Source organism: Homarus americanus, unplaced genomic scaffold (genome assembly GCF_018991925.1).
Source record: "Homarus americanus isolate GMGI-L3 unplaced genomic scaffold, GMGI_Hamer_2.0 scaffold32583, whole genome shotgun sequence".
NCBI lineage: Eukaryota > Metazoa > Arthropoda > Malacostraca > Decapoda > Nephropidae > Homarus > Homarus americanus.
The window spans coordinates 1,577,293-1,602,269 of NW_024713129.1; the positions used below are offsets into that span (position 1 = coordinate 1,577,293).

The 24,977-nt window shown below is 41.2% G+C and overlaps 1 protein-coding gene across 7 annotated transcripts in view; it reads left to right on the forward strand.

Annotated features, from left to right (window-relative positions):
- LOC121866116 (collagen alpha-1(I) chain-like) overlaps positions 1-24,977 on the forward strand; it is a gene marked incomplete at its 5' end in the record, with an annotated part of 111,075 nt that overhangs the window by 2,646 nt on the left and 83,452 nt on the right. For 6 of the 7 annotated variants that reach the window (XM_042365713.1, XM_042365732.1, XM_042365719.1 and 3 more), the window contains 4 exon segments: positions 2,742-2,833; positions 3,953-4,052; positions 12,957-13,022; positions 22,075-22,229. In XM_042365713.1, the coding sequence (XP_042221647.1) occupies positions 2,742-2,833; positions 3,953-4,052; positions 12,957-13,022; positions 22,075-22,229 (413 nt within the window). 7 annotated transcript variants of the gene reach the window in all.

A 24,977-nucleotide genomic window follows, 5' to 3' on the forward strand; every position in this document is an offset into this window, starting at 1 on the left:
GTCACATTCAACGACACATCACCATGACACTACACACCAATATGAAGGCTTCGATCGCAAACAAAACACTTGGGAATATATACAGATTCAGAACCGCATCAATCAAAACCAAAACACACCTATTCAAAGCCCTCATACTCCCTATTGACTTATGCACCTAACACACTCCAGCTAGCACCACCATCAAACGCCAAGTGAAGAAAACAAATTAAGGAGATAGTAGTGACTAGTAACGATGTTAGTAAGCAAATAGACAAACTAAAGCCCAATAAGTCACCTGGTCCCGACGAGATATTTGCCAGAGTATTAAAGGAATGTAAGGAAGAGCTTAGTATGCCCTAGCAAAGTTGTTTAATATGTCCATAAAACAGGTGTAGTACCAGAATCCTGGAGGATAGCGAATGGCTACCGATTTTCAAGAAGGGGGATAGATCACTATCCTCTAACTACCGCCAATCAGTCTAACATCAATAGTAGGCAAATTACTGGAAGCAATCATTTCAAACTCTATTCGAAATCACCTGGAGAAGCACCGATTGATCAATGATTCCCAGCATGGCTTCGCTGCGACGTTCTTGCCTAAAATCTATTAACATTCTTTTCATCAGTTTTCGAATCAGTGGACGAGGCACAATTATGATGTGGTATATCTCGACTTCAGCAAAGCCTTCGACAGAGTTCCCCACGAAAGACTAATTAGAAAGGTAGAAGCTCATGGCATCAAAGGTGACATCCTTAAATGGATTAGGGCGTGGTTACAGGACAGGAAACAGAAAGTGAGCATTAACGGCACTAAGTCCCATTGGAGCAACGTCACAAGTGGAGTTCCCCAAGACTCAGTACTTGGACCATTGTTATTTATTATATACATAAACGACATAGATATCGGCATTGACAGCAACATAAGTAAATTTGCTGATGACACTAAAATAGGGCGTGTTATCAAATCTGACGAGGACTCGGCAAAACTACAGGAAGATCTAAACAAATTTTTCGAATGGTCTGAAAATGGCAGATGAAATTCAATGTCGACAAATGTAAAGTACTCAGTATAGGAGATGTAAACAGGAAACCAGATACCAGATGAACAACGATGCCATAGAGAAATCCGACTGCGAGAGAGATTTAGGAGTAATGATAAGTAGGAACCTTAAGCCAAGTAAACAATGTGTTTTTGCTCGTAACAAGGCTAATAAAGTACTTACAAAGGAGTGTTAGTTACAAGACTAGCGAGGTCATCCTAAAACTGTATCTTGCTCTTGTGAGACCACACCTGGATTACGCAGTTCAGTTCTGGTCACCGTATTACAGAATGGATATAGAATCCTTGGAAAGAATTCAGAGGAGAATGACAAGACTAATCCCGGGCATTAGGAACCTTGAGTATAGAGACAGGTTAAAGCATCTTAATTTGCACTCCCTCGAGAGACGTAGAGCGAGGGGCGACCTGATAGAGGTGTATAAGTGGAAGGACAGGGCTAAACAAAGGGGACATTACGAAGGTACTCAAATTATCCAACCAGGAGCGAACTCGCAACAATGGTTTTAAATTAGACAAATTTAGATTTAGGCGTGAAATAGGTAAACACTGGTTTGGAAACAGAGTAGTGGATGAATGGAACAAGTTACCAAATATCATCATTAACTCGAATACGCTGAATTGCTTCAAACATAGGTTGGATGCTCATATGAGCAATAGGGGTTGGGTGTAAACGGGACTGCCCAGTATGGGCCAATAGGCCGCTGCAGTTTCCTCCATTCTTATGTTCTTATGTTCTTATAAAAGTTAGCAAAGGGAGTATGAATGTTGTCCACATAATAAAGAAGATTGGATGCAATGACGTTTTAGTGGTTTATCCCAATATTATATGAAATCACATTTAAGATATCAGCATTCACAGACTGAGGACACATTACTAAACACGATAATATGTCGATAGTATGTCGGTGCACCTCTCAGAGAATAGAACCCCCACCCCTCCCTCTCCTTGCGTCACATTTCGCCACACTGCCACCGACTAGCAGCTAGCAGGTTGGCACCAATGACATTCTAATTTGTAACCTGTATTAAAACTGGAACAATGTATGAAATTCTTGCATTCAGAGAGAGAAATGGAATGTTTATTTAGCACCCTTAGTCTGGCTACTATTGCGAGGTTACTTAGGGCCATTCTGGGAGTCTCCCCCTAACTTGCGAGTGCTTCGGAATCGTGCTTCGATACTCAATGGGTTCACACATAGTGGAGAGAGAGGATTGGCAACACGAGCTGTACCAGGTGGAAGTGTGGGCAACTGTACAGTTGCCTACCATTTATAACGGGTACAGTGGTTGGTGTGTTTTGTGAGACGTGACACGGCTATTTGTTTACATCGTACTAAAACTAGTAGAATGGGCAGAACTACTCTTGATATGGTAACCAGACCAAGGATACTAAAAAAGCAGTCCCCTCTATCTCTGAATGCACACATTACATATATGGTTATAGTTTTAATATAGATTACCAAGTAGAACGTCATTGGCTCCTATGTGTTGTCTGGTGGACTATGGTGCTGTATCTCACAAAACACACCAGCGATTGTACCCGTTATAAATGGAGACAACTGTACAAGTGTTGCAGGTAGTACTTCCCAGCAAAGTAGGTAGAACGGTCAAGAGTGCAATATATCCAACATGATTTTATAATTACACACTTTGACCTCTCTTTGGCTTTCATTTTTGTTATCTTGATTCTTTGACACAGGTGATCGTGGGGAGCCTGGTGTGGGGGAACAGGGCCCACCTGGTACCCCTGGGGGTCTTTCCGACGAGGACCGCCGGATTATTATTGATCAGGTGAGTGTGTGTGAAGCAGGTATAGTACTGGTGAGTATGTGAAGCAGGTGTAGTACTGGAGAGTGTGTGAAGCAGGTGTATTTCTGGTGAGTGTGTGAAGCAGGTGTAGTACTGGAGAGTGTGTGAGGCAGGTGTAGTTCTGATGGGTGTGTGAGGCAGGTGTAGTTCTGATGGGTGTGCGAGGTAGGTGTAGTTCTGATGGTGTGAGAGGCAGGTGTAGTTCTGAAGGTGTGAGAGGTAGGTGTAGTTCTGATGGTGTGAGAGGCAGGTGTAGTTCTGAAGGTGTGAGAGGCAGGTGTAGTTCTGATGGTGTGAGAGGTAGGTGTAGTTCTGATGGTGTGAGGCAGGTGTAGTTCTGATGGTGTGAGAGACAGGTGTAGGTCTGATGGTGTGAGAGGTGTAGTTCTGATGGTGTGAGAGGCAGGTGTAGTTCTGATGGTGTGAGAGGCAGGTGTAGTTCTGATGGTGTGAGGCAGGTGTAGTTCTGATGGTGTGGTGTAGTTCTGATGGTGTGAGAGGCAGGTGTAGTTCTGATGGTGTGAGGCAGGTGTAGTTCTGATGGTGTGAGGTGTGGTTCTGATGGTGAGTTGTGAGAGGCAGGTGTAGTTCTGATGGTGTGAGAGGCAGGTGTAATTCTGATGGTGTGAGAGGCAGGTGTAGTTCTGATGGTGTGAGAGGCAGGTGTAGTTCTGATGGTGTGAGAGGCAGGTGTAGTTCTGATGGTGTGAGAGGCAGGAGTCTCATAATTGCTTTATTAAATATTTTGTACAAAATTAACAGTATATTTGGGTGTAAGATTTGCATCAAAATGTTGTAAGAAAAAAAAATATTCTAAATAATGTTTCGTGTTATATTTCTTTGAAGCTAAGAAATTTACATCTAGATAATATCCTGTAGTAACTGGCCTGGTTTTCCTTCAAACATTCTTGTATACATATGAAGCACATATACTCGTACATACATCCTCGACATACACCACACGTGTACACAGACATGTACACATACACACACATCTACAATTACAGTAATATATGCGTGTATGCTTACGCATATGTTCCAATGAAGACATACACAAGTCAATGTGTAAACATATTGCTACATATCAGTATTTGCCATCAGTTGATCGACACGTTGGACGGGAGGTTTAAGGGAGGCGAGGCTACTGGCGGCAGCGGAATCAGCATCTGGGACAACTCTGGAGGTCTACCCTGGCAGGAAGGTAGGGCCTCCCAACTACCTGGTTCAACACTGTGGACACTGCACCTGGTGACAATGTCCTCATGACTGTCTCGGTGACTCTTTAATTGACTGTGTTTTAGATATTGGATTTTGTTGACTTGGTCCCAGTGACTGGATTGTCTTGACTCGGTCCTCGTGGCTGAGGCCAGGTGATAAACTCCTGATGGCTGGGTATTGGTGATGGGATACTGTTAAGTGGTTCTGGTGAGTGGCATCCAGTAATTGGGTCCTAAAAACAATGTTCACATGACCTGGGTTCTCTTGGTAGAGTCAAGGTGACTGGGTCAAACTGCTCTTGGCACTTGTGCTTTATTAGGGTAGCTATCATGCATATACTCTCTGTCATATATATATATATATATATATATATATATATATATATATATATATATATATATATATATATATATATATATATATATATATATATATATATATATATATATATATATATATATATAGTATATATATATATAGTATATGTGTGTGTGTGTGTGTGTGTGTGTGTGTGTGTGTGTGTGTGTGTTCACTGCAAGCATCTAGTTCTATGTGTTATTTTATTGTTCATTCATACGCTTTTTCCGTAGGTATATAGTACACATAGTGGATTTGTTTAAGTGTGTGAATGCTTATGTATGAATGCAAAACACGATTAATTCTCCACTAATTATTATTACTTTATGCTTTAGTTGACTGTTTATTACTGAATTCCTGTTTCTGTCCAATATATTATTTGTATAATATTTGTTTACCCTCATTGCTGTTGATATATGATCACTATTATCTCTGAACACAGTAGCAAAGTGTCTCTTTTCGCAGTTACTTTGGACCTTATTTTACAGTATATATTTATTATATTTTAATATATATTTAAAATTTATACTATTTATTCTACTATGTATATTTATAGCATTGCACTTTAATGCTTATATCAGTCTGCTCTTATGATGATCCTGTTCTTATATTTGCCTGAATATAAAATATCCATTTCACTCTCACAACTGGTAATGATAAATTCATTCTTGCATCGTCTCTGCTTTTTAGTACATTGGTTTTTTTTCATTGTTATTAGGTCTTGCTACAATCTGCAGTAAATGTGCTAGGTTGTTGTACCTCTTGAGGAATCCATTCATTGCAGCTTTACTATTGAAGCCTCATTGACTTGCACTATTACGCCGCATGACATAAATTTGTACTGCCTGGTTTTGTTCATAATGACGCTGCTTGTTGGTCTATGTCCCTCGTCAAAAGTGGTCCTCCCCGCCAGCACTCGACACTGCAGATGTAGGTGCCTACAGGTGTGTGGCAGATTTCAGGGACGACAGGTGTGTGTCTGTGTGTGTGTGGGGGGGGGGGATTTCAGTCATTATGTCTGTGGCAGATGTCAGGCACGGCAGGTGTAAGACAGGCATTAGGTACTACATGTGTATGTGGCAGATGTCAGGCACTACAGACGTGTGACAGGTTTCAGCCACTACATGTATGTGACAGGTATCAGGCACTACAGGTGTGTAGCAGATATTGGGCACTACAGGTGCATGAAAGGCGGCACTACAGGTATTTGGCAGATGTCAGTCACTACAGGTGTGTGGCAGATGCCAGGCTCTACAGATGTGTGGCAGATGTTAGGCACTACAGGTACATGACAGGCGGCATTAGAGGTGTGTGGCAGATGTTAGGCACTACAGGTGTGTGTCAGATGTCAGGCACTACAGAAGTGTGGCAGATGTCAGGCAATACAGGTTTCATGCACTACAGGTATGTGACAAGATTCAGGCACTACATGTGTGTGGCAGATGTTAGTCACTACAGGTGTATGAGAGGCGGCACTACAGGTGTGTGGCAGATGTCGGGCACTACAGACGTGTGACAGGTTTCAGGCACTACAGCTGTGTGGCAGATGTTAGGCACTACTGGTATATGACAGGTGACAATACAGGGATGTGGCAGGTGCCACTACAGATGTGTGACAGGTTTCAGACACTACAGGTGTGTGACAGGTGTCAGGCACTACAGACTTGTGTATTGCAGATTTAAGGTAGGCAGCTACAGGTGTAAGGCAAATGTCAGGCACTGCAAGTATATGACAGGTTTCAAGCACTAAAGAAGTGTGCATGGCAGGTGCCAGGTAGGCTACTACAGGTATGTGGTAAGTTTCAGGCACTACAGGTGTGTGTGTTTGTGTGTGTGTGTGTGTGTGTGTGTGTGTGTGTGTGTGTAATAATGATAATAATAATAATAATTATAATAATTAACGGTTTATTGAAAGAGCATGGCAGCCGGAAGGTTGAAAATATACAGTTCCATAATAATGGAATGGGTCACTTGATTGACAAATAATATACAAGTAACATAAGTGATGCAGATATGATATATAATAACTAGGTGGGGAGAAGGTTATACTACAGGGCATTTCAACATAGTGAAAGTGCAAAAAGGTGAGAGTGGGTGGGAGTGAATACACTGCTTGATTACGAACTGTTGAAAATTTTTTCAATGGCTGGGACTGGGCTGTTCTTATAGCGATCAGTACATGGTCGTATGGGCTGGAAGCAGTTGTGGTGTTGAACAGCAATTCGCGGACGAGGGATCTCGGGTGGACGTAGGAGCCGGTGTCGAAGATAGTTGCAGAAGCTTCTCACCAAATTTGTAGATGAATTCGCGGTGATGATCAGAGAGAACCGAGAGGTTCAGTGTGTTGAGCGCTTCTTGATATGTGGAGTAGGAAGGGGAGAGAATAATCTTGCATGCCCTCTTTTGCACTTTTTCTAGGTGTTTCCCTTGTGTGGCATTTAGGGAGGAAGACCAGGCAGGGGAGGCGTAGGTGAGCTTGGGAAGTATGAATGTTGAATAAACACTGAGGAGCTCGGGCGCAGGAACTGTACTGGCGTGTGTTTTCCAATTTAGTTTGTTATCTAGTGACGCCGGGGAGCTTAGTGTGGTCCACAATCTGGAGTGTGTTGGGGCCAAAAGTAATGTAGGGAGGTAGGACAAGGTCGGAGGTGGGGTTGATGTGCATAACCATGGTCTTGGTATGGTTGAAGGTTATGCTGTTGTTGGTGGCCCAATTTTGGAGACTGTTCAATAAATCCTGGAGGGCGGTGTAGTCGGGAGCCGAGTTGTTGACATTGATCCCAATGGTGGAGTCGACGACATATTTCCAGCAAGCAGGGGTTTCTCTTAGGGCATCATTGATAAACAACGAAACAGAGCAGTCCCATCTTGGTGCCTTGGGGGACGCCACAGGTGAGTGACTGAAAATTGGAGACTGCCCCTCGGAAGCATACGGCTTGGCGTTGGTCACTAAGGAAGTCTGTAAGCCATGGTATAAGACTTTTCCGAAACCCTATGTCGATAGCTTTGTTGATGATTAAATTGTAGTCAACTAGGTCAAATGCATTGGTGAAGTCAATGAAGGCGACAGCCACAGACGTCTTTCGTTTTTTGAGATGGCGGTATATGTAGTCGAGAAAATTGACAAGACAGTGAGTGGTGGAGGAAGTTCATAATGCTAAATTGCTGAGGATCTATGGCACCTGCAATATCAGCAAAGCCCAGTCAAATACGAAACTTTTGCAGATTAAGCTGGGTATTGGGTGATGGCAATGGATCATAGCTCATTTAAGGATTGTCCATGGGTACAGGTGACACATATGAGGTCTTCCAGTCAGCTGGGCATCTTGCTTAGCTGAGGGAATTATTGATGGTGGAGCAGAGGGGTTTAGCTAGTTCAGGGGAAAACTCTTCATACAGTTTCATTGGTAAGTCAAAAGGGGTGGTGGAGCGCCTTAGCTTCAGTTTTTCCAGATGCTTTGCCACTTCAAATTCTTCCACTAAGTCAGTGGGAAAGGAGGCTGGTAGGTAAGCAAGGAGACTGGTTGTGGCAGAACAACCCTCAGTCTTGGACCAAAGCTGATGCATTCCCCATAATAGTGGAAATATAAAGTGTGTGAAATGCAAAATATTGCCATTCAACACAGGATGCACGAATATTTCAATTCCACTAAAACAATGTGAGTCCCAACTTCTCATGGCATGGTCCCCCTACGCTCATCTGACGGTAACTTCCCAATTAAAGATGAAGAAGGCATCTGCCAGAGCTGGAAAGATCACTACCATTCACATGGGAGCAGTACTCCAAGTTTGGACGAATGAATCCCTAAGACCTGAAGCAACTTCTCAGGAGTGAAGTAGCTATGGCATCTGTACAACATTTCCAGCTTTCGGGAGGCAGCCTTAGCAATGTTGTGGATGTATGACTTCCATGACAAATTAGAGGAAATGGTGAGGCATAGCATATCTATTTGAGAATTTTGCAAAATGGTTGCATCCTAAAATGTGATTGGTGGGAGATCTTACTACTGAATTTGACCAAATTTCTACTTCCCCATTTGGAGATGCTGCACAGATCCACACTGTTAGATGATATTATATTCACTCTAGAAACATATCTAGTTTGAGAGTTAGGGGAAAGGAGAAAAATGAGAAGATTAATGAAGAGTAGAATCATCAGCATAAGATTGGATAGAAGTAATAGTAGTGTGAAGTAAATCATTGATAAAAAGAAGGAAGAGAGTAGGTGAAATAACAGATCCCTGCGGAACACCACTATTGGCAGAGAAAGAGTGAGAGATCGATCGCTCGACAACAACTGCCATGGATTGGTTCTCAAGAAAGCTAGAAATGAGAGAACAGATTGGAGGGGAGAACCCATAGGAGGGCAGTTTTGAAAGCAAAGACTTGTGCCATACTCTGCCATATGCTTTGGAGATGCCCAGGGCTACAACAAAGGTTTCCTCATAATCTCTAAGAGAGGATGACCAAAGATGGTTGCAGTAAAGGAGCAGATCACCAGCAGATCTCGCCTGGCGGAAACCATACTGGGGATCTGACAAAAGAGAAAGGCGTTCAAGGTGATGGAGAAAAGAGAGTTTAAAATAGTTTCGGAAATCTTAGAGGTGAATGAAGTTAGGGCAATGGGGCGATAATTAGAGGGATTAGAATAGTCACCCTTCTTCGGGATGGCCTGTACCAAGGCATGCTCCCAAAAAGAAGGAAAAGTTTGGGTTTTGGGGCAAAGGTGAAAGAGGCGAGCAACCACAGTGGCCAGAACTTCACTACACTCCTTCAGAGCACGAGGCGGTATTCCGTCTGGTCTATGCGCTTTACTCACATCCAGATTTGATAACAAATTAGCAACCTTATGATTAGAGATATAGGAAAGTGCATAGGTTCAGTGGGAGGAGCCGGTGGAGTTAGAGGAACAAAAGGCGCCAAAGACATTGGCTTTATCAGAGGGAGTGTTGACTCTAGAGTTATCAGGTCGGAAAAGAGGGAGTGCAAATATTATTACAGATGTGTTTGGTTAAGGACCAGAAAGATCTACAAGAGGAGGAGTTAGTCAGGTCAGCGTTTTTTCTTTGTTTTATAATAATTCCTAGAAGTAATGTAAGAGGAGTATCAGGAGGAGGAGATAGTTTCATAACTCGATACACCTTATCTCTCTCCCTACATGCAAGAGAACAGGAGCGATCAAACCCTGATTGAAAAGTAGAAGAAGGGATAAATGCACCGATACCACCCAGTATCCCCTGGCGATGTTATCAGCACATATCGAGGTGGCCAGAGTGGAAAGGCAACTTTCATCCTACGGAAAGTCGGAGAAGAATTCTCTCAATGATAGTCAGTGTGTCCTCCGACGGTATCACAGTTGGCGTTTAGAGGGGGTGGGGGAGGTGGTCGTACCCAGTTTGACTTAATAGAAATAAGATTGTGATCAGAAGACCCTAAATGGGTGGAAATTGAATATAAATAGTGCCAGGGGTTGGGGGTACAACAAAGATCAAGAATGTTAGCAAGATGACGGCTTACCAGCCGTCTCCACTCTCTCCTGAGGAATATGATTTTGGGAGAAGGAGGAAATTCCCCAAGATCTTAAAGACGTCTCCATCGTCAATATTTACAAGACTCAGGGAGACCGATCAAAGTATGGCAACTACCATGGGATCTCGCTGCCGTCCACAGTTGGCAAGATTATCGCCCAAGTCCTCCTAAACAGACTCTTTCCTGGGGCAGAAAACTTTTCCCAGAATCTCAATGCGGCTTTACACCTCTGACACCTCTGACATGTTGTTTGCTACCCGCCAGATACAATAAAAGTGTAAAGATCAGAGAAGCTCTCTGGCGGACCTTCAGTCGTTTTGGTTGCCCACCTAAATTCATCGACATTGTGAGGCAATACCGCGATGGCATGGACGGCAGTGTCCTGCACAATGGCACCCAGGTAGAGTTCTTCCCCGTCCAAACGGGCTAAAACAAAGATGTGTACTGGCACCAACGCTCTTCTCCATCTTTTTCGGTGCCTACCTTACTATTGCCAGTGTTAATTTAATCAGTGGGGTATACATCTAGTATCGAATGAAGGAACTTTTCAACTTGAAACGACTCCAGGATGGAACAAAGGTCTCGGCCGCTTCCATCACTGAACTTCAGTATGCAGCAGACGTCACCCTCATCGCTCACACTGAACGGGACCTACAGGAGATCATGAACGCTTACGCAGATGCGTATGCACACTTCGGCCTTGAGGTGAATGTACATAAGAGTCAGATTCTCTTCCACCCTACCCCTGGTTCAGCCACACCTTCACCATCCAACCAAGTTAACGGTACTACCCTCTTTAATGTTATCCATTTTCAGTATCTTGGCTCCCACCTGTCCACCACCGCAGACATCGATAAAGAGATTCAACATCGGATCAGATGTGCATATCAAACCCTTGGTTGACTCCGTACCCGTGTCTTTCTCTGTAGGGAGTTGAAATTATCTTCAAAGTTGCACGTATATCGATCAGTGGTCCTCCCCACCCAGCTGTTTGGCAGCGGGACATGGGTCACATACAGGAGGCACCTCAAGGTACTTAAAAATTTCCACCAACGTAGTCTACGTTCTATTTTGTGAGTTCCCTGGGAAGACAATAGAAGAAATACAAGTGTTCTCGCTTACACCAACTGTAGGCGTATTGAGGCTGCCATTATCCATGATTTTAATTTGATGCCTGAGAAGATACAAGTTCACCTGTACAAGGCGCTGGTGAGGCCTGTGTTGAAGTACCCATCTATACCACTCGTCACACTCGGGAAGACTAGACTACAACAACTACAGAGCTTCCAAAACAAGTGTTTGAGGTCAGCCAGTGGCCAAGCGCCACCCTACCAGGAGACAGTGGAAACCATCCACCTAAGAAATAAAACAGAGGCCCTCAACTTCAGGTTCCATCGCCTAGGGAAGAAGGTTTGGGACAAGCTCCTGGACGACCCTCACAGCCCAGACCACCTACGCGGGGAAGACATCAACGGAGGGAGACCCCACACCTGGTGGCCCCGGAGTCTGCCCGCACTACAACAACCCAACACGCGACCCATCTATGTCCGCCACAGTGATCACCTTAGATTAAAACTTAGATGATATAAATTCACATTCAACAAGTCACAATCAAGTGAGTCCATAACGTAATACAGTATAAGATGTTAATAAACTTGTAATTGTAAAATCAATCTAGTCGTTGTCTACTAAAATAACCATTGTGCAACCTCATTCTAAATCCTAGGTTAGCTTAGTTAGCCAACAAACTCTGTAATATGTTAAACAAGGGGTGTCGTCCCCCTCTGTTTAACTCATTAAACTTCTTTTCCAACCTTTTCCCCCACGACTATATGTTGTGACTTCTCCATCCCTCATGTCTGGCTGTGCCTTGAGCCCCAGCATGCCTTCCATCCTTTCCCCACCTTAACCTAAAAAAATAAAAAATAAATCCATGAACAACTATGTTGGACTGGCCATATTACGTACATGGACGACAGTAGGCTGCCAAAGCAGCTACTTTGCAGTCACCTAACGAATGGTAAGAGTAACGCTGGAGTGCAACGGAAAAGGTATAAGGATAGTCTCAAGACAAACCTGAAAAAAGTGCTAAATCGACGCCCTCACCTGGTAAACGATCACTCCACACGGTAACGCTTGGAGGAACACCACACAAAGTATCAATACTTTCGAGTCAGCCCGACTGCATATCGAGGCAGACAAGCGCCAGCGCTGGAAAGACGCTGCCGCTCCCCCTCCCGCACTAGATGTAGCCCTCCACACGTGCAACTTCTGTGAACGGCTCCGCCGGTTCCCTATCAGCTTCTCCAGTCACCTCAGAGCTCACCAACGAAGGTGACATCTTTAATAACTCATATAATTATGGCAAGGCTGGATGATCGGCATTCTCGATTCGGAGTGACAGTAAAGTAGTCTTAGTTATGTGTGTGTGTGTGTGCGACAGGTGTCAGGCACTCAAGGCGTGTGTGGTATATGTCAGGCACTACAAGTGTGTGACAGGAGTCAGGCACTACAGGTTTGTGTGTGACATGTCAGGCACTACAGGTGTGTGACAAGTGTCAGGCATTACAGGCATCTGTGACTGGTATCAGGCACCATAGGTGTATGACAGGTGTCCATCACTAGAAGCATGTGTGACAGGTGTCAGGAGCTTTAGGTGTGTGAGAGGTGTCAGGAACTTTAGGTGTTAGACAGGTGTCAGGAACTATAGTTGTGTGACAGGTGTCTGGCACTATAGGTGTGTGGCAGGTGTCAGGCACTTCAAGCATGTGTGGCAGATGTCAGGCACTATAGGTGTGTGACAGATGTCAGGCACTACATGTATGGGGCAGGTATCAGGCACTACAAGGGTGTGAGACAGCTGCCAGGCACTATAGATGTGTTGCAAGTGCAGCAGGTGTCGGGTGCTGGGGGTCCACTAACTGCAGGTAGTGAGGGAACACTTGGTGACTCACGCTTCTGTTTCCTCTTCTGATATACCCTCTTGCTCCACCTCACGCAGTGGGCGATGATGAGGATTTGAGCTTGGAGGGGTCTGGCCTGGTGGAGTACAAACCTTTCTATCCCAGTAAGTCCCGGTGGGGTTCGTCACTTCCAGTAAGTCCCGGTGTTGTTCGTCATTACCAGGAAGTCCCGGTGTGATTCGTCACTACCAGTAAGTCCCGGTATAGCTCGTCAATACCAGTAAGTCTCGGTATTGTTCGTCACTACCAGTAAGTCTCAGTATTGTTCGTCACTACCAGTAAGTCTTGGTATTGTTCGTCACTGCCAGTAAGTCTCGGTATTGTTCGTCACTACCAGTAAGTCTCGGTATTGTTCGTCACTACCAGTAAGTCTCAGTATTGTTCGTCACTACCAGTAAGTCTCGGTATTGTTCGTCACTGCCAGTAAGTCTCGGTATTGTTCGTCACTACCAGTAAGTCTCGGTTCGTCACTTGTTCGTCACTGCCAGTAAGTCTCAGTATTGTTCGTCACTACCAGTAAGTCTCGGTATGTTCGTCACTACCAGTAATTCTCGGTATTGTTCGTCACTGCCAGTAAGTCTCGGTATTGTTCGTCACTACCAGTAAGTCTCGGTATTGTTCGTCACTGCCAGTAAGTCTCAGTATTGTTCGTCACTACCAGTAAGTCTCGGTATTGTTCGTCACTACCAGTAAGTCTCGGTATTGTTCGTATTGTTGTCGTCACCAGTAAGTCCGGCAAGTCTCAGTTGTTCGTCATTAACAGTAAGAGCATTGTCTCACTACCAGTAAGTCTCAGTCCGTCACTACCAGTAAGTCTCGGTATTGTTCGTCACTGCCAGTAAGTGTCAGTATTGTTCGTCACTGCCAGTAAGTCTCGGTATTGTTCGTCACTACAAGTAAGTCTCGGTAGTGTTCGTCACTACCAGTAAGTCTCGGTAGTGTTCGTCACTGCCAGTAAGTCTCGGTATTGTTCGTCACTACAAGTAAGTCTCGGTAGTGTTCGTCACTACCAGTAAGTCTCGGTATTGTTCGTCACTACCAGTAAGTCTCGGTATTGTTCGTCACTACCAGTAAGTCTCGGTATTGTTCGTCACTACAAGTAAGTCTCGGTAGTGTTCGTCACTACCAGTAAGTCTCAGTATTGTTCGTCACTACCAGTAAGTCTCGGTATTGTTCGTCACTACCAGTAAGTCTCGGTATTGTTCGTCACTACCAGTAAGTTTCAGTGTGGTTCGTCACTACTTCATTGTGTACCTTGGCACTACCAATAATTACTATGTGGTTTACGTCTACAAGTGAGTACTAGTGTGGTTCTCATCTACCAGTAAATACCAGTGTGGTTCACGTTTACTAGTGTACAGTGTATAACCTATGTGGTTCATATATACTTACACTTGTGTTTATGAACCTATACTTCGCTTACTTCTACTGAGAATTACCAATATGTCACATTCGTGTAAATGTCTATAAGTGTAGCACATGTCCATAAGTGTAGCACATGTCTATGAGTGTTGCACATGTATATAAGTGTGGCACATGTCCATAAGTGTAGCACATGTCTATAAGTGTGGCACATGTCCATAAGTGTAGCACATGTCCATAAGTGTAGCACATGTCTATAAGTGTAGCACATGTCTATAGGTGTAGCACATGTCTATAAGTGTGGCACATGTATATAAGTGTGGCACATGTCTATAGGTGTAGCACATGTCCTTAAGTGTAACACTTGTCTATAAGTGTAGCACATGTCTATAAGTGTAGCACATGTCCATAAGTGTAGCACATGTCTATAAGTGTAGCACATGTCTATAGGTGTAGCACATGTCCATAAGTGTAACACATGTCTATAAGTGTAGCACATGTCTATAAGTGTAGCACATGTCTATAAGTGTAGCACATGTCCATAAGTGTAGCACATGTCTATAGGTGTAGCACATGTCTATAAGTGTAACACTTGTCTATAAGTGTAGCACATGTCCATAAGTGTAGCACATGTCTATAAGTGTAGCACATGTCCTTAAGTGTAGCACATGTCTATAGGTGTAGTACATGTCTATAAGTGTGGCACATGTCCATAAGTGTAGCACATGTCTATAAGTGTAGCACATGTCTATAAGTGTAGCACTTGTCTATAAGTGTAGCACATGTCCATAAGTGTAGCACATGTCCATAAGTGTAGCACATGTCTAAAGTGTAGCACATGTCTATAAGTGTAGCACTTGTCTATAAGTGTAGCACATGTCCATAAGTGTAGCACATGTCCATAAGTGTAGCACATGTCTATGAGTGTTGCAAATGTCCATAAGTGTAGCACATGTCTAGAAGTGTAGCACATGTCTATGAGTGTAGCACTTGTCTATAAGTGTAGCACATGTCCATAAGTGTAGCACATGTCCATAAGTGTAGCACATGTCTATGAGTGTTGCACATGTCCATGAGTGTAGCACATGTCTAGAAGTGTGGCACATGTCTATAAGTGTAGCACATGTCTATGGGTGTAGTACATGTCTATAAGTATGGCACATGTCTATAAGTGTGGCACATGTCTATAAGTGTAGCACATGTCTATGGGTGTAGTACATGTCTATAAGTATGGCCCATGTCTATAAGTGTGGCACATGTCTATAAGTGTAGCACATGTCTATAAGTGTGGCACATGTCTATAAGTGTAGCACATGTCTATAAGTGTAGCACATGTCTATGGGTGTAGCACATGTCTATAAGTATGGCACATGTCTATAAGTGTGGCACATGTCTATAAGTGTGGCACATGTCTATGGGTGTACATGTCTACATGTCTATGGGTGTAGCACATGTCTAGAAGTGTAGCACATGTCTATAAGTGTAGCACTTGTCTATAAGTGTAGCACATGTCCATAAGTGTAGCACATGTCCATAAGTGTAGCACATGTCTATGAGTGTTGCACATGTCCATGAGTGTAGCACATGTCTAGAAGTGTGGCACATGTCTATAAGTGTAGCACATGTCTATGGGTGTAGTACATGTCTATAAGTATGGCACATGTCTATAAATGTGGCACATGTCTATAAGTGTAGCACATGTCTATGGGTGTAGTACATGTCTATAAGTATGGCACATGTCTATAAGTGTGGCACATGTCTATATGTGTAGTACATGTCTATAAGTGTGGCACATGTCTATAAGTGTAGTACATGTCTATAAGTGTAGCACATGTCTATGGGTGTAGTACATGTCTATAAGTATGGCACATGTCTATAAGTGTGGCACATGTCTATATGTGTAGTACATGTCTATAAGTGTGGCACATGTCTGTAAGTGTAGTACATGTCTATAAGTGTAGCACATGTCTATGGGTGTAGTACATGTCTATTAGTATGGCACATGTCTATAAGTGTGGCACATGTCTATATGTGTAGTACATGTCTATAAGTGTAGCACATGTCTATAATTTTAGCCCATGTTTATAAGAGTAGCACGTGTCTATAAGTTTAGCACATGTCCATAAATATAGCACATGTCGATAAGTGCAGCACATGTCCATAAATGTAGCACTTGTCTTTAAGTGTGGCACATGTTTATAAGTGTAGCACATGTCCATAAGTGTAGCTCATGTCTATAAGTGTGGCACAATTCTATAAGTGAGGCCAATGTTTCCTCATCAGTAGTGATTCATTGTCTAATTTTTAAGCTTGTTTTAGTGTATTAATTTATCTCGTCAAAGATCCTTTATTATTCAATGAGTTTCCTTCAACAGTTAGGAACGTTTAATTAATTCCAATTTGTATATTATATCATCATAGACGTTTACCTTAAATTTATTTCGACTTTTTAAATGCCATGTAAACTTGAAGATTTTGGGACCCACAATATTGTATTTGGTGGCACGGGTAAAACATTCTAAGTGAAGATTATGTTATCTTCGCATATTATGTCAAGATGTGTGTATGTAGGCTATGTCTGGTCTAATAAATTCTTTAATTACTGAACCTTCAGAAAACTTTTATACTTAACCGGATATTGTTTTAGGAGTTTATTCTGTATAACTAATCTTAAACTACGATAAGTTAGATTAAATACGATTAACTCACAACTAATAAACAAACCTAGCCGAACAAATTAAAAAGGGTCCCGTAACACCGTTTTCTAGCAGATTACTTTAGTAATTTGTATATTGACGCCATGCATAAGAAATCTTTGCCAAACCAAACTTTCATAGTCCTTATAAAAGATTACTTCTTGGTCATATAATAAGAGCTAGTTTTGGGAAATATAGCGTTTCAACAAACTTTAACAGTTTCACAATCTTTCAACACAATATCATGCCTATATGTGTCAAGTGAACCACATGCATATTTGCATAAACATTTCTTTGATGAGATCAACTGAAAGAGCATCTTCATAATTATGCTTCCAAAATAATATTTATTTGTTCAATGTAAAAATACCGAATTTTACCGGACCACATCCCGCTAAAACTTATTTAGAACTAAAAAAAATGCTCTCCTAGGCGAAAAATACTGTTGTCTCTCAATAGAAATTGTCAAAGTAAGTTGTTAGCACTAATAAAGAAAAAGAGGAGTTATAAAAGACGAAAGTCACAAGAAATAAATATTTAAAACTGCAAGGTATCGGCTCAATAAGAAAGTCCAGATATACCTAATTTGATTAATTTTGTCCAGAAGACGACTGGGAGACTGTCAAGACACCTGGGGTATAGGAGCACACAGTACGTTTGTAAAAGAAATATTGATCTTTAAGCTGAAGCATATAAGAATATATGATTTCGTCCTGCTAGAACAGTTGTTGTATTATCATTAATTTATATGTTACTGCTGACAGCCGTTCAGATGTGCCATGGTTCATTAATGCATGAATTTTCTGTGACATTTTCAAACATATTATTTACGTTTATAATTCGAAGTCTATTCTTACTTTAAACCCTTAAGTGCACCGCTTCCTCTCTCTATGGCAGGGGACAAGTGGCCAACATTTGTGACTAACCGATAAACTCGCCTAGTACTGTACAACGAGTCCCAGCCTGCTTGTAAAACCGACACACTAAAAAACTCAAAGGAATACTGAATAGCTTTTAGCATGAACTCTACCAGTCACAGCGTAATGGAAGATCGGGAAGGACATTAGATTATATCATATCAAGAAACATTTATAGGGAAACTAATCTAAGAACATAAGAACATAAGAATAATAAGAAGTCTGCAATAGGCCGGAAGGCCTGTGCATGACAGCTCCTGTCAAGATTTTCTACTACTCTCCATCAACCGTGAATTTATCTAGCCTCCTTTTAAAACTTTCCAGCGTTCCAGCACTTACTACAAAATTGCTAAGCTTGTTCCATTCGTCTACCACCCTATTTGTGAACCAGTTCCTTCCCATCTCCCTCCTAAACGTAAACTTATCCAACTTAAATACGTTGCTACGAGTCCTATCCTGCTCGGATATTATAAGAAATTTATCCATATCTCTTTTATTGACTCCTTTTCACCCACTTAAATACTTCTATCATATCTCCCCGCACTGTTCGTCTTTCAAGAGAATGCAAGTTTAGTTTGTTTAATCTATCTTGATATGGAAGGTTTCTAAGTCCCGGAAACATTATCGTCATTCTTCGCTGCACCGACTCCAGTGAATTGATATCTATTCTATAATAAGGGCACCAGAACTGAACAGCATAATCGAGGTGCGGCCTGACGAGCGCAAGATATAGTTGCAATATGACCTCTGCAATTTTATTACTTACACTTCTAGATATAAAACCTATTACTTTGTTTGCCTTATTTCGAACATTAATGCGCTGTTCTCTAGGTCGTAGGTCCGGGCTTACAAGTACACCTAAATCTCTTTTACAAGACGACTTTTCTAGGTTGATGTTGTTAAGTCTATATACATTGACAGTATTTGTTCGTTAAATATTAAATACGCTGCACTTGCTGGTGTTGAATTTCAATTACCATTATTCTGACCACTCCTGCAGTTTTTTTTAAAATACTCCTGAAGTGTATTTGCATCCTGCCCTGAATTAATCTGCCGCCCTATTTTGGTGTCATCCGCAAACTTGCTTACGTCACTGCTGATCACAGTATGTAGATCGTGTATGTAGATTATGAACAAGAGTGGGCCCAGTACTGACCCCTGGGGAACCCCACTGGTTACACAGCCCCACTCAGATTTGACACGATCAACATTCTACATTGACCCTCTGTGTTCTATCGGTGAGCCATGATTTTATACAATTTAAAACTTTCGCCTAGATAACATGAGCCTTAACTTTTTTCAGAAGCCTCTGATGCAGTACTCTGCAAAACGCTTTGCTAAAATCTAAGTCAATAACATCGTAATTTCCGTCATTATCTACTACCTCGAAGACTTTCCTAAAAAACGTCAGCAGATTTGTTAGACAAGATTTTCCCTTTGTAAACCCATGTTAAGAGTCGTAGATTAATTTCTTTTTCTCTAAATGCAATCGGATGCTATTTGCTATAATTGATTCAAGAAATTTCCCCACTACTGGCGTCAAACTAATCGGCCGGTAATTGGACGCTGATGCTCTGTCTCCCTTTTTGAATATGGGTACTACATTTGCCTGTTTCCACAAGTCTAGCACAACTCCCGTGTCTAATGATTTTGTAAATAAATATAAGAGGCGTCCGCTAATCTGTTCCTTACACTCTTTCCAAACTCGAGACAAAATTTAATCAGGACCTGGGTATTTTGTCTTCTTTGATTTATTTATTTTCTTAAGAACATCCTCTTTTCTCATAGTGATATCGTTTAGTTTCTCTTCTTCATTTCCCCTAAATATCAGTTCCACCTCTGACTTTTCCTTGTGAATTTCTTCTGTGAAAACTGCTATGAAGCAGCTGACTTTAAATGGCCCCACTTTGTCCTTGACCTTTGTCCTATATACCTGGAAAAATCCCTTGGGATTCGCCTTGGATTCTCTTTCTATCCTGATTTTGTTGTTCCTCTTTGCCTTCCTTACATGTTTCTTAACATTCATAGATAGTTCATTATACCTATCTCTGAGATGCTCCTCCCCTCCCTTTAATTTCTTATAAATCCCTTTCTTTATTCCTATGTCATGTTTAAGTTTTTTGGTCATCCACCTTGGCTCATTTTTATTTGACCTAATTTTTCTCTATCGTATATTTTGTTCTTGTGTTTTATGTAGTATACTAGTGAATATATTATGGTCATGATCAATTGTTGTGTCGCCGGTGACCTCACCCATTCCTTCCGGGGACTGACTTGACTGTTCCCAGGCGACCTCACCTAGGTACTTTCTTAATCCCTCATAATCCGCTTATCGAAAGTATGGGACTCTGACCATATTGTCATTGTTATTCGTTTCCCAATTTAGGGTGAACCTGATTTCTCTGTGATCACTGTTCCCTAGTTCTTCCCCTAATGTGATATCTCTGATAAAATTGTCTTTATTTGTTAATACTAGGTCTAATATATTGTCACCTCTTGTAGGTTATGTAATTAGTTGTTTTAAAAAAATTTCCTGTACTGCATCTAGGAAGTCTTCAGATTCATAGTCACCTACAATGTTGTCCCAGTCAATATTTCTGAAGTTGAAATCCCCCATAATGCACAGGTTGTTGTATTTTGCTGCCCTACTCATTTCCTGCCATATGGGCTGAGCTGCTCCCGAGCCTGTAAATCACTCCCATAATTAGTTTTTCTCTTCCTTCCGCAATTTCTACCCATAGAGACTCGGTTCCTATTTCACCCTTTATTGTATTATTAATACAACATTTTAATGTATTCCTGACGAAGAGTGCGACCCCTCCCTCCTTCCTATCTTCTCTGTCCTTGAGAAAAAGGTTGTACCCTTCTACATTATGTGGTACTCTGATAAAAAGTTCTTGCTCACCAGATTCATCCAAGTTTCGGCGATTATTATGACGTTTGCATTCTAGGTAAATACAACCGCTCTCAGCAAGTCTATTATATTTCTAACGTTCCTACTGTTTGTATAGTATACATTTAAACCTACCCTTCCCTGGTCCTCTTTTACCCCTTGTCTTGAGTGACCAATTTTACTCCCCTGAATCTACTTGTTTCTTGACTCCCACTTACCCTGTCCTCTCTCTACTGGCGAATCCCCTTCCCCCATTTGGAGTGACAATTTCACGCTCCAGGGATGCAGACAACGTCTTTACCCCCGCGCGAGACAAGTGTACCCCGTCACGACTGTACACGTAGTCGTTGCCATAGGATGGTTGCCAGTTATCAATGAACGCCCAACCATTGCTTGCACAATGTTTTTCCAGTCGGCAATTTATAGCATTTGTCCTGGACAGCCATTCACTGCCAACTCCTCCTCTAGGCAAGACACCACAAACTATCGGGATCCCTCCCCTATCTCTAACCTTCCCTAGTTCTTCCCTATACCTTTTGAAAAGTTCCTCACTCCTAACCTTTCCTATGTCATTACCGCCTGCAATAAGACACTACTGGCTTGGTACCCTCCCCTGACAAAACCCTATCTATCCTCTCAGCTACATGCCCTATCCCAGCCCCAGGAAAATACACCCTAGTCCCACGTTTCCTATCTCTTGCACAAAAAGTCCTATCTATGAGCCTCACCTGGCTGTCCCCAACTACCACGACCTTACCACTGGGCAGGGTTTGAACAACTGCACCTTTCTCTCCTGGCACCACACCGTCCTGCCTATTCTCTTCCTCATCCTGCCTCTTCTCCTCCTCGCCAGCTTCCTCCAGTAAGAAAGGAAATATTACAGCCTGAGGATAAAAATGGAATATTTCAGTGTGAAGCATTAGGAATATGAACATTCTTAACCAGGTAACACATTCACCTTGAGATCTCTCTTAGATATCATTACACAAGATACAGTTAAGTGTATCGCTGCCACGTGCATTCTTTTTTGTTTAAAAAAATATATTATTTATTTGTAATCAACAGGCATTTTTCGTCTATTTTTATAAGCAGAAATAGATTTTATCTAATTATTTTATTACTAAGTAGCTTGCTTAAGAAATAGTAAAGATGCAAAGCTTTACGTGCTTAATGTGAGAACCTTACCCTCCCCCACCATTATGACTTCAATCATTGCTAACCCTCATGCCATCCTTGCCTCTGTCACCCTTTTTTGTTGTGTGCTAACCCTTGGCCTGGATGCTTACAGAGGGTGGTTCTGGACTGCGAGGACCAACGGGGCCCATGGGCCCTTCAGGACCCCCTGGACCACCAGGGTTAATGGGAATAGCAGGATTCGCAGGAAAAAAAGGAGAAGTGGGACCCCCAGGACTGCCGGGAAACGAAGGTCCATCTGGGCTTCAGGTATTAAATAAATTTCATTCCGTTAATGAATTGTCATGTTGTGTAATGTAAACTAACTTAATCGAATTTTAACCTATCCAAACCTATTTTATCCTATCTTTACCTAACCTAAAATTAGATTGGTTAGGTTAGACAAAACCAGTTTTGATTAGGTTAAGTTAGGCATCCTAATGAAGCCTACCTAGCCTAACCTGACCACGACTAACTAAACTAATCTAATGTTCAGTTAAGTTATGGTAGGCTAGGCTTGATGAAGACAGTATATAATTGGTTTTGCTAAGTTAGATTAGATTAAAATTTTTGTATTACACAAGTTGACGAGTCATTAAACACACACACATATATATATATATATATATATATATATATATATATATATATATATATATATATATATATATATCAACGCCCTCACCAGCCAGGAATCGAACCCTCGACCTACTGGGTGGGACTAGGGAACGCTACCGACCAACCCACAAGGACACAGTGTCCTTGTGGGTTGGTTGGTAGCGTTCCCTAGTCCCACCCAGTAGGTCGAGGGTTCAATTCCTGGCTGGTGAGGTCGTTGATTATATGTTCAAAGTCAGCGTGTTATATGGACTAAAAATGAAGTAAACAGTATATATATTTGTTTATATTTTTATATTTTTTAATTTTTATGGGATTAGCCCACCAGGGCACAGGTCACTGACCCACATCAGGGCTTGGGGGACGAAAATGTAATAATATGAGAATAATAATGATAATAATAATTCAGATAAGTAAAATTTATAATAAAAAATGCAAAAATAAAAATATATGAATAATAATGACAACAATAATAATAATAATAACAATAATAACAACACTGCAATTATAATAATGAAAAATAATACTAATAATACTAATAATAATAGCAATAATAATAATAATAATAATAATAAAAATAATAGTAATAATAATAATAATAATAATAATAATAATAATAATAATAATAAATCATAAAGAAATAAAAAAAAAGATCAAGGGTGAGAAACAATATATGTATGTTGTGTTGTCAATGGTAAGAGAAACAACTGAAACCCTGCAATTGTGTGTAAATGAGGCAGAAAGTCAGATCAGCAACCTGGGACTTGATCACAAGTTTTGTGATGCTATATGGCAGCAGGGTCTACCAATATCTTCCCAGACGGTAGTACCTCCCTGTTTGGTAGCTGCCTACTACCTACTACCTACTACTGCAGATTTTATCATTACATATATATATATATATATATGCTGACAACCACAAGGAAAGAAGAAAACACGAAGTTCCCAAGCGCTTTCGTGTAATTATCCTCTTCAGGGGTGAGTACAGACTAAGGGGAAGTACAAAACAAGGTGTATATATACAGAGGAGGGTGAGATCAGGTCCACAATGGTCAGGTATTAGGTAATGACCCTTATAATCTTTAAATAGCACAGCAACGGTCGGTATTCAGGTCAGAGGGTAAGGTGACCCAACCTTCTCACCTGGTTACAAATCTTCTTAATTACAAAATTGTCCAGTTTGTACATGCCATTACTCAAATTCATGTTGAATGTTTCGGTATGTTTAATGAGACTAGATTCTATGATGTTCCTACTATCAATTGAATTACAAGGTAATATTGAGGAGGCATTAACCCAGTCAATGCAATGCTTGTTATCCCTCAAATGAACAAACAGAGCATAGGATTCCTGGCCTGTCCTAACATTATATTTATGTTGTTTAAGTCTAGTTACAAGATCTTTACCTGTCTGGCCTAAGTAAAACATATTACATTCCTTGCAAGGAACTTTATAAATGCAACCAATTGTGTTGTTGGGGGAGTTCTTGATTAACATTTGTTTAACAGTGCATGAGTTTTTAAATGCCACATTGACGTTCCAGGTTTTTAGTTGTAAAGGAATTCGAGAGAATTTTTTGTGAAATGGCAATATTAAGATATTCTTATGGTCATGGGTGGGCTTGGGATCAGTTTTATAAAAAGATTTCTTAGTAATGTTAAGGCATTGATAGTAGGAACATCATAGAATCTAGTCTCATTAAACATACCGAAGCATTCAACATGAATTTGAGTAATGGCATGTACAAACTGGACAATTTTGTAATTAAGAAGATTTGTAGCCAGGTGAGAAGGTTGGGTCACCTTACCCTCTGACCTTGTTTTGTACTTCTCCTTAGTCTGTACTCACCCCTGAAGATGTGAATTACACGAAAGCGCTTGGGAACTTCGTGTTTTCTTCTTTCCTTGTGGTTATCAGCATATACCTAGATCACGCGCACCTACAGTGATTTACTTGCAGATATATATATATATATATATATATATATATATATATATATATATATATATATATATATATATATATATATATATATATATATATATATATATATATATATATATATATATATATCGATAAAATCACACAGGAAAAGGGGAACAATGGAGCACCTTAGCTTTCGTACAAGTACAATATTAGAACAGCATCTGAAAGCAGTGCACTTTTCGTTCATATAAGCAACAATAATCATCCCATTGATTGGGAAAACTGTTCAGAAGTGTATATATCATCATGTGTCACAGAAAGACTTCTGGTTGAAGCAAGTTTGATTAGAGAATTGAATTCTATAAACCTTAGTTATGGTGTGTGTACAAAACTGATAATATGTTACACAAATTTATTTGTCAGTGGCCCGAGGTTAAAAATGTTTTGAAAGCATTCGAGGTAGATGTAGGTTAG